At 45.1% G+C, this 14,176-nt stretch overlaps 1 protein-coding gene across 1 annotated transcript in view; it reads right to left on the bottom strand.

Moving 5' to 3' along the window:
* LOC141121771 (uncharacterized) overlaps positions 1–7,557 on the bottom strand; it is a 192,421-nt gene extending 184,864 nt beyond the window's left edge. The window contains 8 exon segments of the mRNA XM_073611489.1: positions 1,661–2,560; positions 3,372–3,513; positions 3,638–3,850; positions 3,930–4,024; positions 4,141–4,264; positions 4,351–4,485; positions 4,613–4,741; positions 7,453–7,557. Of these exon segments, the coding sequence (XP_073467590.1) occupies positions 1,661–2,560; positions 3,372–3,513; positions 3,638–3,850; positions 3,930–4,024; positions 4,141–4,264; positions 4,351–4,485; positions 4,613–4,741; positions 7,453–7,539 (1,825 nt within the window). The 5' untranslated portion in view covers positions 7,540–7,557.
* Positions 7,558–14,176: the final 6,619 nt, after the last annotated feature.

Below are 14,176 nucleotides of genomic sequence, written 5' to 3'. Positions count from 1 at the left end.
ACAGAATACACATACACACACTGAAAAGGTACTGGAGAGGCGGGGCAGCTAAGATCTTGAGATTTTTAAAAAAACACAGATTTTTACATACTGTCACTGGTTTTATTGAGGCTGGCAACCCTGATGGGGCCCCTTAGTGGCATGGGGCCCTCGGGCACTGCCCGAGTGCCCGAATGGTCGGTCCGCCCCTGCCTCTCCTGTACATACTGCCCACTGTCATACCTTCCATACTCCTCTCCTATACATACAGCCCATCATCATACGCTCCACACATCTCCACACTCCTCTCCTGCAGATTCAAATGTAAAGGAAAACTCTGTAGATTCAGATGTATAGGGAAACTTCAGAATCAGATGTAAAGAGTAATGAACCCAGATCTAACAGGAATTCTATTGACTCTGATGTAAAGGAGGACTCTTGTTCCATTTGATCAGAAATTGTATTTAATCACAAAACTATATGTATAGTGTATATTACATAAAAAATTGCTGTGCATTGCATTGTAGAGGTAATGAATTTAATGTACAACAAAAAAAAAAAAATTCCCCGCGCTGCTTAAGTGTTCGAGTTTGGCTTGAAGAAAATATGGCAACCCTACTGTCCACCCACAGCTGGTCACATCGTAACTGGGAAGTGCCATTTATCAGGTTTTCCTCTATTAGCACTGACAATGCGTGAGTAGAGGAGAGCCGAACGGTTCTTCTGACAGGGAGGGATCTGCACTGATAATCAGTGCATTGATTATTAGTGCAGACCCATCAAGGATGCCTACTAGAGGCCACCAGGGATGCCAAAACATACTCACAAGGGATGCCAACCCACCCCCTCCAGGGATGTCAATCAGTGCCCTTTAATGAAGCCAATCAGTGCACATTAGGAATGCCTGTCAGTGCCTCCTCATTATGTTGCCTATCAGTGCCCATCAGTGGCACCAATCAGTGCCCATCAATGGCACCAATCAGTGCCCATCAGTTGCACCAATCAGTGCCCATCAGTGCGGTCTATCAGTGCCCATTAGCGCTGCATATTAGTGCCTCATCATCAGTGCCCGTTAGCGCAGCCTCATCAGTGCTCGTCAGTAAAGAAGACAGAAGAAAACATTACTAATTTACAAAATTTTATAACAAAAACAATGAAAAACTTTTTTGTTTTCCAATTTTTTTTTTTTTAATTGTCTAACAAAAAATAAAAACCCCCAGTGGAGATCAATTACCACCAAAAAAAGCTCAATTTGTGGGAAAAAAAATATATAAAAATTTTGTTTGGGTACAGCATTGCATGACTGAATAATTGTCATTCAAAATGCGACAGCGCTGAAAATTGGCCTGGGTAGGAAGGAGGTGAAAGTGCCCAGTATTGAAGTGGTTAAGACAAGCACGGGTTTACTATATCACTTCATTATAACACTTCATCCATGTCTTTGGTGATCTCTGATCTCCTTATGAACTGTTTCTTACATGATGAAGATCAGCCATGGAGTATATCTGAGGTGTATTATCAGGGTGTGCTTCTTCCCCACATGAGAGCTGTGATGTCCAGCAACATTCATATAGAAGACATTTCCCACACTCAAGGCACTAATACACCTCAAGGGTTGTGTGGGATCCCTAATGTACAGGAAGACAGGACTTCAGTGAGGAGCAATTCCCTCACTCAGGACAGGGAAGTGGCTTCTCCCCCGTGTGAGATCTCTGATGTCTGGAAAGATTGGACTTATGTGAAAAACATTTCCCGCAATTAGGACAAGAATATGGCTTCTCCCCCGTGTGAGATCTCTGATGTGTGTAAAGATTGGACTTATGTGAAAAACATTTCCCGCACTCAGGACAGGAATACGGCCTTTCCACCATGTGAGATCTCTGATGTCTGACAAGTGCTGATTTTTGTATAAAAGCTTTCCCACACGCAGTACAGAAATATGGCTTATCAACTGTGTGCAATCTCTGATGTCTGTGAAAATTGGATTTATCTGAAAAACATTTCCCGCACTCAGAACAGGAAAGTGGCCTCTCTCTGGTGTGCAATCTCTGATGGGTGTATAGATGCGATATCTGTGAAAAACATTTCCCGCACTCAGGGCAGGAATACGGCTTTTCCCCCGTGTGAGATCTCTGATGTGTGACAAGTGCTGATTTTTGTATAAAACATTTCCCGCACTCAGGACAGGAATACGGCTTCTCTCCTGTGTGCAATTTTTGATGTCTGTGAAGACTGGATTTCATTGAATAACATTTCCCGCACTCAGGACAAGACAGTGACTTCTCACCTGTATGAGATTTTTTATGTCTATTAAGATGGAATTTAGAACGGAAACATTTCCCACACTCAGTACAGGAATACTCCTTCTCTGTTGGAAGGACGGCACCGTCCCTCACAGTCTGAGGTTCCTCAGGATCAGAGGAATACGATGGTCCATCTACACTGTGTGGTGCCGGATGGACATTTGAGGTAGTCGGGTTTTCTCCTGGACTATACTGTGTGATGTCCTCATCTTCTACTTTACAGTCTGGAGACAAAGTGAGACAATCCTCTGAGGTTTTCCTCATCTCCCGTCCATCTACTAAAATAGGAATAAAAAGATTATTACTAGACATGAGCAGATTGGTTCCCCTAAACCAGGACTCCGCCCACATCAGGCAGCTTTGTCTCTGAGGATCTTACAATTCCACCCTCAAGGTAACTAGTAAATGGGTCCTCTGATCTCCTACCAGTTCATTTCTTTATTCATGGAGGAAACAACGAGAACTGTCTTTTATAGGAGTGACAGTGATGAGGGGATTATAGGATGAGTGTCCCCCCCATCAATCATTACAGAGCCCCAGCAGAGGTCAGAGAGTGAGGATGGGAGGAGAACAACCAAGATGAAGACTGGACTGATCCTGAAGACCACCATCATTGGGTTATTGACTCCTCCCTCATTATCACTTTCTGTTAAAGGTTTCAAATGTATCAACATGTTATCACATTATTATCAACAGACATTTTCTACCACCCAGAACTGCCAGAAAACAACAGAGGAAGTGACCCCGGGAGAATTGTTCTGTTAGAGGACTTGCTAGATCCGGGCATGAGGTAGAAGTTCCAAAGCACATGGATCAGATGCCTAGAATGAGCAATGTCTATGGTAAAAATCAACATTTTGCTGCCAGCTGAACCCCAGAATCTCCATAAATCCAGTCTAGATATATAAATTGTGTCTGCAGCACAGAGAAGGAAGATTATCCGAGCGAAATACAGGAATACAGGACAGGGAACACAGCTCAGGAAAGTGACCAGGGTATTACAGGCTGATATCACCCAGTCCTTGCCCTACTTTGGACCAATCAGTGAGCAGTATGGGTGGAGGAATGTATTTAGTGTTAATGACCCACCTGTGCTGATCTCTGTAGGAGCGTCCTCCTCTATAAATGTCCCCGTTATTCCATCCTCCTCCATAGACTGCTGATCATCCCTCACATACGTCTCTTCTTCTTCTGCTATACCCTCAACTTTTATAATTATCAGATCTTCACCCTAAACCAAGAGAAAGATCAACAATAACATCTGTACGACATAAACTTTAATATTGTGACATCAACAAAAAGAATCCACATATTGTCTCCACAGGTCCTTTTTCTAGATCCTCTATCCCACCAACCTTGTAATGGTGAGGGATGGTGTGATCTTCCTGTGTGGAATCCTGGGAATACAGAAGACGGGAACATCTCTCTGGTGGGTTCCTGTTATTAGGTGGTTCCATCATGATGTCTTTAAAGAGATCCTTGTGTCCTTCAAAAAGCTCCTTCACTACACCATACTCCTCATCCTCCTCTTTAAACTCTTCTTTAAGAACAATCCCAAGGTTTCCGCTCTGAATACATAATAAATAATTAATTGAAACAAAGTTACTGTGTATAAAACATAGCTATCAGTGATTGTTCCTCATCTACCTGATGGTGAGGGATGGTGTGATCTTCCTGTGTGGATTCCCTGGAATACAGAGGGTGGGGACATCTCTCTGGTAGGTTCCCATTACTGGATCCATCTGTAGGAAACACACACACTGACTGAATACATTGTTTCTATGTGTTTATCAGATGATGGGGGATCTAGGTGGACCCTCCGTACTGCTCTCTCCTTTACAATAAAGTCTCCTCTTACCCGGTGATGTGAGGGGCAGCTGATTGTCCATCATGACGTCCTTGTAGAGATCCTTGTGTCCTTCTAAATACTCCCACTCCTCCATGGAGAAATAGACAGTGACATCCTGACACCTTATAGGAACCTGACACACACAATGATACAGTCACCATCCAGACACATCCCTTGTCTGTTACTGGATAATGTCCCAGAATTCCCAGCACTGCTCACCTCTCCTGTCAGCAGCTCCATCATCTTCTTGATGACTTCTAGAATCTTCTGCATGTTGTGTCTCTCAGGTTTTATGGAGTCACATGGAGGTATTGTGATGGTCATATGATCACCTGACTTCCAAAGAGGAAATCTCTGTATTGAGGAACCAACAGGAATATAATGTTAGAATCCCAGAATCCTCCTCACCTCTCTGGTCGGGTCTGTGTTTTATCAATAGAGATAAGAGTGATGTAATGTGACCTCCCAGAATCCTCCTCACCTGTCCGGTCAGCAGGTAGATGATCTCCAGGGTGAGGTTTAGTATCTTCTCAGTCATGTGACTCCGGTCCTCCTCCATTCTCATTGGTGCCGTCATTTGATCTATACAGGTCTCCTTGTAGACGGATAACTTTGGGAAATGAAAGTAAGAATTATTTGGATGGTATTGGTCACACAATAATAGGATGTGGATGTGAGGGGGGTAATAGGAGGGTTGCTGTACATTTAAGAGCTACTGCACCTATAGGAACACATTTAATTTGGACTGTTTAATGTTTACTACATTTTCATGAACACAGAATTCTCCTGGATCAGAAATTCCCTTTTGTCTGTTGGCAAGGAATGATAAATGATCCTTCCTTTGACTTGTTTGCTCTGAGGCAGTGCTGTGAGGACAATGTTGGGTCATTATAATGTCCAGGAAGAGGAACTTGCTGAAATTTGGCCAGAGTGGTCGGCTTATCAGTATAATTACCTGAAGCTGTAGGGCTCAAATGTTTGGCAGCCTGCGGACTGATAGGAGTGATTTCACCCCCACAGTTATTACCTTTGGTTTCACTTGATCCTCCTTTTTAGATTGTAAGCTCTAATGAGCAGAGCCCTCTGATTCCTCCTGTATTGAATTGTATTGTAACTGTAATGTCTGCCCTCATGTTGTAAAGTGCTGCGCAAACTGTTGGCGCTATATAAATCCTATATAATAATAATAATGATAATCTTACTGTCACTCTCTGCAGTAAGAAAAGGGCTTGGATTGAATAACAGGAGGATGCTGCTGGTGGAGTAGAGAACTGTGGAGAAGGAGTCTGTTCTCTGCCAGAGTGGCAGCGGGCTCCTGGGGCTCTGAATTTCAGCACCGGGCTCTGCCAGAGTGTGTGTCATGGGAAGGTACTGGGCTGCCTCCCCCATATGCACAGCACTGACCCCTGGTCACCTGTTAGGCAATGTTATTCAAACAGATCTCCTACATAAAATGAGTGCCCACCAAGGGGTGAAGGTCTGTCCTTAATTCTACTTGATATTCTGGAAAAATTTTAGATGACAAGTGAGAAGGTGAAGGTTGCCTTCCTGGCCTGGCAAGAGTTCTGTAAGGAGGTCAGAAAAGTAAGTGCAGGCGGGAGGACCATCATAGACCAAGTCCCCCCTCCATACCTTAGAGTCCTCCTCAGCCCTACAGCCGCCTCTTCCCTCAGAGTCCCGCTGCTCTCCATCCTCGTCAAGGGCCCAAAGTCTTTAAGCTACACAACCCCCTCAGAATCCTTCAACCCCACTACCCCCTCAGGGGCCCCAAAGTCCTTCAGCCTCAGTACCTTCTCAGCTCCTCTACTTCCCTCAGAGCACTTAGTATTTTCCTCTCTCTGACACCAATGATGGAACATATTCTTCATGGCAAGCTGGGGAATGTTTTCTTTCTACTGACCAACAATGTCAGGCTCCCTTCACACATGCAGTTCGTTTTTTATTCATCTATTGACGGATGAAAAACAGACATCAATGCATCTGTATGGAAAAATGGATGTAAATGGATGATCATCCATTTACATCCGCTTCCATTTTTGGAACAGATCAAAGCTCTATTTTTCTTCCGTTAAAAAAACGGATTGGATGAAAAACGGATGTAAATGGAAAAACGGTCAGTTTTTGCATGAAAAAATGGCTCCAGGACTTAAGTCCTTAAAGGGGTTGTAAACCCTCATGGTTTTCCACCTTTGTGCATTAAGGTGAAAAATCTTCTGTGGTGCTGCAGCCCCCCCTTCCCCCCAAGCCCCCGTTTTACTTACCTGACCCTGATCTTTCTCATGGCCGGGAACGAGCACACCAGCTCTAGCTGGTGTCTCGTGTCCTGATTGGATTGATTGATAGCAGCGCAGCCATTGGCTCCCGCTGCTGTCAATGACATCCAATGACGCGGCGCCGGGCTCTGAGTCCTGCATTCTGTGTGAATGGACTCGGGAGCGTGTCCGCATGGGTGTCCACCAAGGGGAACGCTTCTCCAACATGGACACCTGATGCGGGGAGGAGCCACCAGCGCCAATGAGGGACCCCAGAAGAGGAGGACCGGGGCCACTCTGTGCAAAACGAACTGCACAGTGGAGGTAAGTATGACATGTTTGTTTTTAAAAAAACAAAACAAAAAAACGAGGGTTTATAATCCCTTTAAGGACACTAGCTGGAGGATGTAAAAAAATGGATGAAAACCGGATGAAAAACTGCTGGAAACTTTTCTTCTTTGAAAAAAAACCTGACTGTACGGATGAAATGAACAGTCTGCATGTGTGAAAGGGGCCTAAGGGTCTCTATCCTCCATACTCCCGCACTCCATCATTGTGTTGGCTGCATATTGTAATGATTGCCCATTTGCTGCCTGTGTACTGTAATAATTGCCCTTTGTAGGCCATGTATGGTCAGGATGGTCATTGTCTTGTCTATTTATTGTCAGTGCTGTTTGTTTAGAGGATCATATTACTAGAATTTATCTCCAAAATGAAGAGAATGTAAGAGGGGAAATGTTCTGACCGTGAAGGGGTTAATCTAGTGACTATGGAGGAAGAGGACAGGCATGACGGGGTGGGGGGTTACTGGATCATAGAGATGAGCTCGGGCGTGTTCGTAATCCCACAGGCCCAATCCAACCAGGAAGCCGACACTGCACACGGCTAATCACAGGCAGTGAGACATTTCCCGATCTCTGCAACTGCGGACCGGCGGGAAATGTCTCGCTGCCTATGATTAGCCCTGTGCATTGTCGGCTTCCTGGTGGGATTGGGCCTGTGGGATTACGAACACGCCCGAGCAGAGCACACCTCTACTGGGTGTAAATAGAAAATAAGATCTTATTACCTCCTCTGCTGCCTCTTCCAACAATGTCTTCGCTCTACTTCCTCTTGACTCCCCTCTCACCAAGAAAGTCCTATTTATACCTGACATCACTTCCTGTCTGTACTTGACATCACTTCCTGTCTGTATTCCATAGAGATGTTCAATCTTGGTATAAGTGAGATCACCACCTTGTGGAGGTCAGAGGAACTGCAGCCCTGAGAAACATCTCGTAGTGTGAACACAGCCTTGTGCTGTGTGTGTATGTACTGTATATCCTATATATGGGGTCATCTCCACTCCCATACCTCCCAACTGTCCCTGATTTAGAGGGACTGTTCCTAATTTGGAGCAATGTCCCTCTGTCCCTCTTTCCTCCTGATTTGTCCCTCATTTTGGTCTGATTTATAGTTGTATATAAAATGCACTTTTTATCTTCCAAAAAGTCAAAGTGAGAACAACAGGGTGGGACTTTGCATGAGGGTATAGGGGCCGTTCAAAACCCCTCCTCCATCCCAATTAAGTAGTGGAGTATGAAGAGAACAGGTGTGGGACTTTATACAAGGCACATGGGAACAAAGGTATGAGTTAGGTAAAAATTGAAATTTATTAATGAGAGAAAAAGGTTTTACAAAAATTCATACAGTACATAGTTGAGCATAAATAGTACATAAGTAATTTTACAAAAATACATACAATACATAATTAGGCACATGGCTCTGCATATGTTGGCACTCAGCTCTAAGGTAGTATATATTGGGTATTAAAAGTGTAATCGAAAACTAATGCATCAAAAATGACAAATATAAATAAATGGATACAAGTATATAGGAACGTTATGTGCATATGGGTTCATGTAGTGTACACCTAGCGGTAGATTGGAGCTCTACGTCGTTACGTCGTTTCGGGGCCTTAAAGCCACTCATCAGGAGCGATACCGAGGTGGTACCTGTGAGTTGGGGAAATAGCGGTTATGAATGGTGGGAAAATGCAAGGGAAAAAAAATTAATATATAAGTCATGAATATCATGTTGTTGGTAGTAGCTCTAAACTCACAGTAGTGTCTGCGCAAAGGCGACGCGGCCCAAGGTGCCACGCCAACCATGGATGCCCCGTCCCGAAGCTGAGGGGGCATAGTCCGACAGGCGAGACCAACACAACGAACTCCCCAGGTGGGGTCAAAGTGTGAAGACAAATGTGTGGGTGGGGGGTGGTCCCAAAATGAGGGAGGATAGGCGCTGGGTGTCTGTGTAAGAGGAAACAAAAATAAAAAAGTAAAAAGGTGTGAGGTTGAATGGAGTGAACAACTGGGGCAAGGTGGGGTGTGGGGTAAGACAAAAGAAGTGTGGAGAAAGCCGGAGAGGGAAAGGGGGAGGAGGGAAAGAGAGAGAGAAGGAGGGAAGAAGGGGGAAAAGGATAGGGGAAAATAGGGAATAAAGAGGGAGAGAAAAGAGAAAAGGAAAAAGGGGGGGGGGGTGTTTGCACCTATATACTTGTATCCATTTATTTATATTTGTCATTTTTGATGCATTAGTTTTTGATTACACTTTTAATACCTAATATATACTACCTTAGAGCTGAGTGCCAACATATGCAGAGCCATGTGCCTAATTATGTATTGTATGTATTTTTGTAAAATTACTTATGTACTATTTATGCTCAACTATGTACTGTATGAATTTTTGTAAAACCTTTTTCTCTCATTAATAAATTTCAATTTTTACCTAACTCATACCTTTGTTCCCATGTGCCTTGTATAAAGTCCCACACCTGTTCTCTTCATACTCATCTTCCAAAAAGTGTTTCCCAGGGCTAAACCTTTCTTTCAATTTGTAAATTGCTACATTTGTAAATTTCAAAAGCCAATATAAAGAAATAGTATGGGTTTAACATTTTTTTTTTTTTTTTATAATTCGCCTTTAAAGGTGGCGTGACAGGGGGTAGGTCCTATGCTTACATACTTTTGCTAATAGGCGTCCCTCCTTCTCATCTCAGAAAATTGGGATGTATGCCACTCCCACCAAGGGGGATAGAAATATATATTACTGTCTAGTCTAACCTTTTGGCCTCCAGGGTTCCCCAAAAAGTTTCTAGGGGTTCCTTGACCAATGAACAATATAAAAGATGATGCATAGAGTATATAGATACTAAACTTGTCAAGATTTAAAACTGCGCACCTCTGTGAAACGGCGACAAACTACGGTACCTAAAATTGTTCATAGGTAATGATTTAAAAGCCTTTACAGGTTATCAGTTTAGAGGTAACATGAACTATGGTCCTAGAAATATTGTTCTCTCTCTGACATTCCTGGCGATACCTCCCATGTGTGCTGCAATCACCATTTACATATGTGTGCCAGACCTACATACATGTGAGAACGGGGGGACATGGCAGAATCTTTATGTGTATTCGGTGTGTTCCGTGTGTTAGCGGTGCATTTTCATGTGTTTTCACTGTGTTTGCAGTACATTACATGGGTTTTCAGTGCATTTGCCTTATCAGCTTTTACCAGCGTCAGACATTTTTACAGCTCTAACGCCGGTCTTCAGAACTCGCTGGCCCTGGGTTTTTTTTTTTACAGCTTGAAAATGCCTATGCCACTTACAGCTCCTAAAAGCCTGTGTGCATTGACACATAGAATAACATGGAGGGGCGTTTTTAACCACTTCAGCCCCGGAAGATTTGGCTGCTCAATGACCAGGCCATTTTTTGCGATACGGCACTGCGTCACTTTTACTGACAATTGCACAGTCGTGCGATGCCGAACAAAATTGATGTCCTTTTTTCCCACAAATAGAGCTTTCTTTTGGTGGTAATTGATCATCCTTGCGGTTTTTATTTTTTGCGCTATAAACAAAAAAAGAACGACAATTTTGAAAAAAACACAATATTTTGTACTTTTTGCTGTAATAAATAGCCCCAATTTTTTTAAAAAAAGCTATTTTTTTCCTCAGTTTAGGCCGATATGTATTCTTCTACATATTTTTGGTAATAAAAATTGCAATAAGTGTATATTGATTGGTTTGCGCAAAAGTTATAGCATCTACAAAATAGGGGATAGTTTTATAGCATTTTTATTATTTTTTTTTTTTTATTACTAGTAATGGCGGCTATCTGCGATTTTTATCGAGACTGCAACATTATTACACATCGGACACTTTTGATACATTTTTGGGACGATTGACAATTATACAGCGATCAGTGCTATAAAAGTACACTGATTACTGTATAAATGTCACTGGCAGGGAAGGGGTTAACATTATGGGGCGATCAAAGGGTTAACTGTTTTCCCTATGTGTGTGTTCTAACTGTAGGGGGATGGGACTGACTATAGGAGAGGAGAGATCTGGTTCCCAGCTTGTAGGAACTCACAATCACTCTCTCCTCTCCTCACAGAACTGGGATGTGTGTGTTTACACACACACGTCCCTGTCCTTCCTCTCGTGCCCGCGATCACTCGTGGTCGGCGGTCATTGGGCGCGCACACGCCTGCTATCTCGCTTAAAGGGACCCACGTATAGCTATGACAGTTCGCTGGATCGTGCCGACCTGCCCCATTATAATGACGGAGGCTGGTCGGCAAGTGGTTAAGCTGCAAAAAAAAGTCTGACGCTGCTAAAAGCAGCTGTAAAAATGCCCTGTGTGCATGAGGCCTAAAAGTGGTGCATCTGTACCGTGTATAGAACCTGCTGCAGCAAAACTGACATGTATAAAAAAAATGACATTTAAATTGCCAGCAATACAATACCAAAAGAAGGGTATTGCTGGGTCAGTGACGTCATAAGGGGATGGTGCCAGCAGGTGAAGTCACCATGTGGCCCCGCCGCTTACCCCTTCCCTACTGGCACATTGTAAAATGATGCCGTCAGGAACCCTTACTCTGGGCGGGAGTCATATGACGTCCGCCCATTCTCGGGTCACAGCTCATCCCCGATCAGGGTAAAGAGCCAAAGAAAATGGATCTTTACCACATGACTGGCTGTGTCCAATCACAGCCAGTCACATGCACTGTCTTTGTGCCCACCGCTCATGCGTGCCCCCCGGGGAGCCCATCACGGCGATCGGGATAAGCTGTATCACCCTGACACAGCCCATCCCTGATCAGGGTAAAGAGCCTATGGGATTGGCTCTTTACCACGTAACCAGTTGTGTCCAATCACAGCCGGTCCCAAATGTCAAACGAGCTGTTACTGGGTTCTCCTCCTCCCACACACCGATCCTGTGGGAGGAGGAGGTTGCGGTAACAGCTAGTTACCACTTACAGTGCACACTAAAACACGCTGATTGCCCCAGTAATAAAGAGTACCAGCCCATCAGAGTAGCTGTCACCAGCCCATCAAAGTACCCGAGTACCTGTCTCCAGACCAGAGTACCCAAGTACCTATCTTCAGCCCATCAGAGTACCTGAGTATCTGTCTCCAGCGCATCAGAGTACCCGAGTACCTGTTTCCAGCCCAGAGTACCCAAGTACCTATCTTCAGCCCATCAGAGTACCTGAGTATCTGTCTGCACCCCTATCAGTGTACCCGAGCACCTGTCCCCAGCCCATCAGCATACCTGTATACCTGTCTCCAGCCCATCAGAGTACCTGTGTACTTGTCTCCAGCCCATCAAAGTACCTGTATACCTGTCCCCAGCCCATCAGCGTACTTGTCTCCAGCCCATCAGAGTACCTGTGTACCTGTCTCCAGCCCATCAGAGTACCTGAGTACCTGTCTCCAGCCCACCAGAGTACCTTCCCGGCTTCCCAGCCTGCTCCTTGACAACCAGCTATTTAATGCGTCCTGATTGGGCAAAGCCTTGCAGTGCATTAGGGGGGCTCGGTGGGCGAACATCCCTCCAAGCGCCTGGAAGGTTTAGGTGTTCGCCAAACGACCAAGCAGGTGATGTCTGGGCTGAACTTTTTCTCGGCTCGAGCTGTATGCTCAACTCTACTGAACACCTTTTGGGGAGATCCCCTGGAACTAGGACTCTTCCACACTATGATGTCTTGCCTTTGGGCGGGTATGCATCGGTTAGCCTATGTTTAGTCAGTTAGGGAAGGACTGTGCCATTTTTTCATTGCACTGTTGGGACTGTACTGCTGAGAATGTTCAGTAAAAATATTAACTGTTTCATACCTGGACTGAAGTTACTGCAAAGGGGTGCATGGTGGTATATGACCTATCATAAAGAACAGGACCCGTTACACACACACATTGGGTGGAGAGGAGAACATGTAGTCACCAAGAGCAATAATCAAGAGAGAATAAAATGGCAGCCAGACGGTGGACAGTACCGGCAGCAGTGACAGGTTCTCTGCATAGCAAGGGGATCGGTTTGCTGTTTCCCTCCCTAGCAGTCGGTCCCCAAGCTACCGGGAGACCTCAAGGACTTAGATACAGGTTCAGAAGGAGTTAATTGAGTCAAGTCATGCATGCATGGAGTTCCTCGCAGTTATAAGGCGGGACCTGTATGCTATCACTGGGAGCAAAGTGATAGGAAAACTGGACTGGTGGGACAGAACACAAGCTCAGTGGTGTTCCCTTCTAAATGTCACATTCCATAAAACAAAGGGTTGGAGTGATCCAAATAGTGGAGCCTCAGAGAAGGTAATACTGCGCCGGGTGGCTAGCTCACTCTTAATACAGGGTGCTGCCTTAATGTTGAAGTCACATGAACGGCCTTGTCTTTTCCCGGGCATTAACAAGCACATTCACCGGAGAGTCTGGAGGGGGGGGGGGACAAGCGGCCCTGTGTGCACCCAGCCAATACACCCACTGGCTGTACATCTAAGTATTCTAACATTTCTTTCAGCATATCTGTCAACACAAGGCACACTACACCATTCATTTCTTTATGCATTGTGGGAAAACCCCTGCTGTGCATTTACGCTCGCTTAGTCCTTTTGTCTTGGGTTAACCTCTGCAGCAGCCAACATTCCCTTGACTACAGGCTGTTCAGCAGACCCTCTCCTGGCACAGGGGTAATAGTGTTCACTTCCCTAATCCCAACAGAAGATTCTTTCAGTATCGCTATTTGCCTCTTGGTACAACTATCCCAATCCATTCATACTTGCCAACAGTCCTGATTTTCAAGGGACAATCCCTTGTCCCGATCGTAGCTCATCCCGATTAAAATCCCAGGATTTTCTTTTGTCATGGGAAATCTGGACTATTTTTGCCAAAAAACAGCAGAGGGCTACAAAAAGATGGCCGCCGCCGCGAGTACTGTTTTCATGTGTGTTCAGTGGAGAGGGGAAGGGCAGCCAATCAGCTTCTTTCTTCAGTGTACAAGTAGACAATTCTCTTGTACACTGAAGCTGATTGGTTGCACAGATCGGAGGCCCCTCCCCTCTTCACTGAACACACAGGGAGTTCTGTCAATTTCTTTTGCTGCTGGGGACACTGATGTAATGATTCAGGCTCCACTGGGGACACTGATGTAAGGAGGGGCTCCGCTACTGGGGACACTGATGTAAGGATTCAGGCTCCGCTGGGGACACTGATGTAAGGAGGGGCTCTGCTGCTGGGGACACTGATGTAAGGAGGGGCTCTCCTGCTGGGGACACTGATGTAAAGAGGAGCTCCCCTGCTGGGCACACTGATGTAAGGAGGGGCTCCCCTGCTGGGCACACTGATGTAAGGAGGGGCTCCACTGCTGGGGACACTGATGTAAGGAGGGGCTCTGCTGCTGGGGAAACTGATGTAAGGAGGTAAGGAGGGGCTCCGCTGCTGGGGACACTGATGTAAGGAGGAGCGCCACTGC

Source organism: Aquarana catesbeiana, unplaced genomic scaffold (genome assembly GCF_042186555.1).
Source record: "Aquarana catesbeiana isolate 2022-GZ unplaced genomic scaffold, ASM4218655v1 unanchor229, whole genome shotgun sequence".
Taxonomy (NCBI): Eukaryota; Metazoa; Chordata; class Amphibia; order Anura; family Ranidae; genus Aquarana; species Aquarana catesbeiana.
The sequence above is the reverse complement of the archived record's forward strand: the minus strand, read 5'-3'. Positions and strand labels throughout refer to the sequence as shown.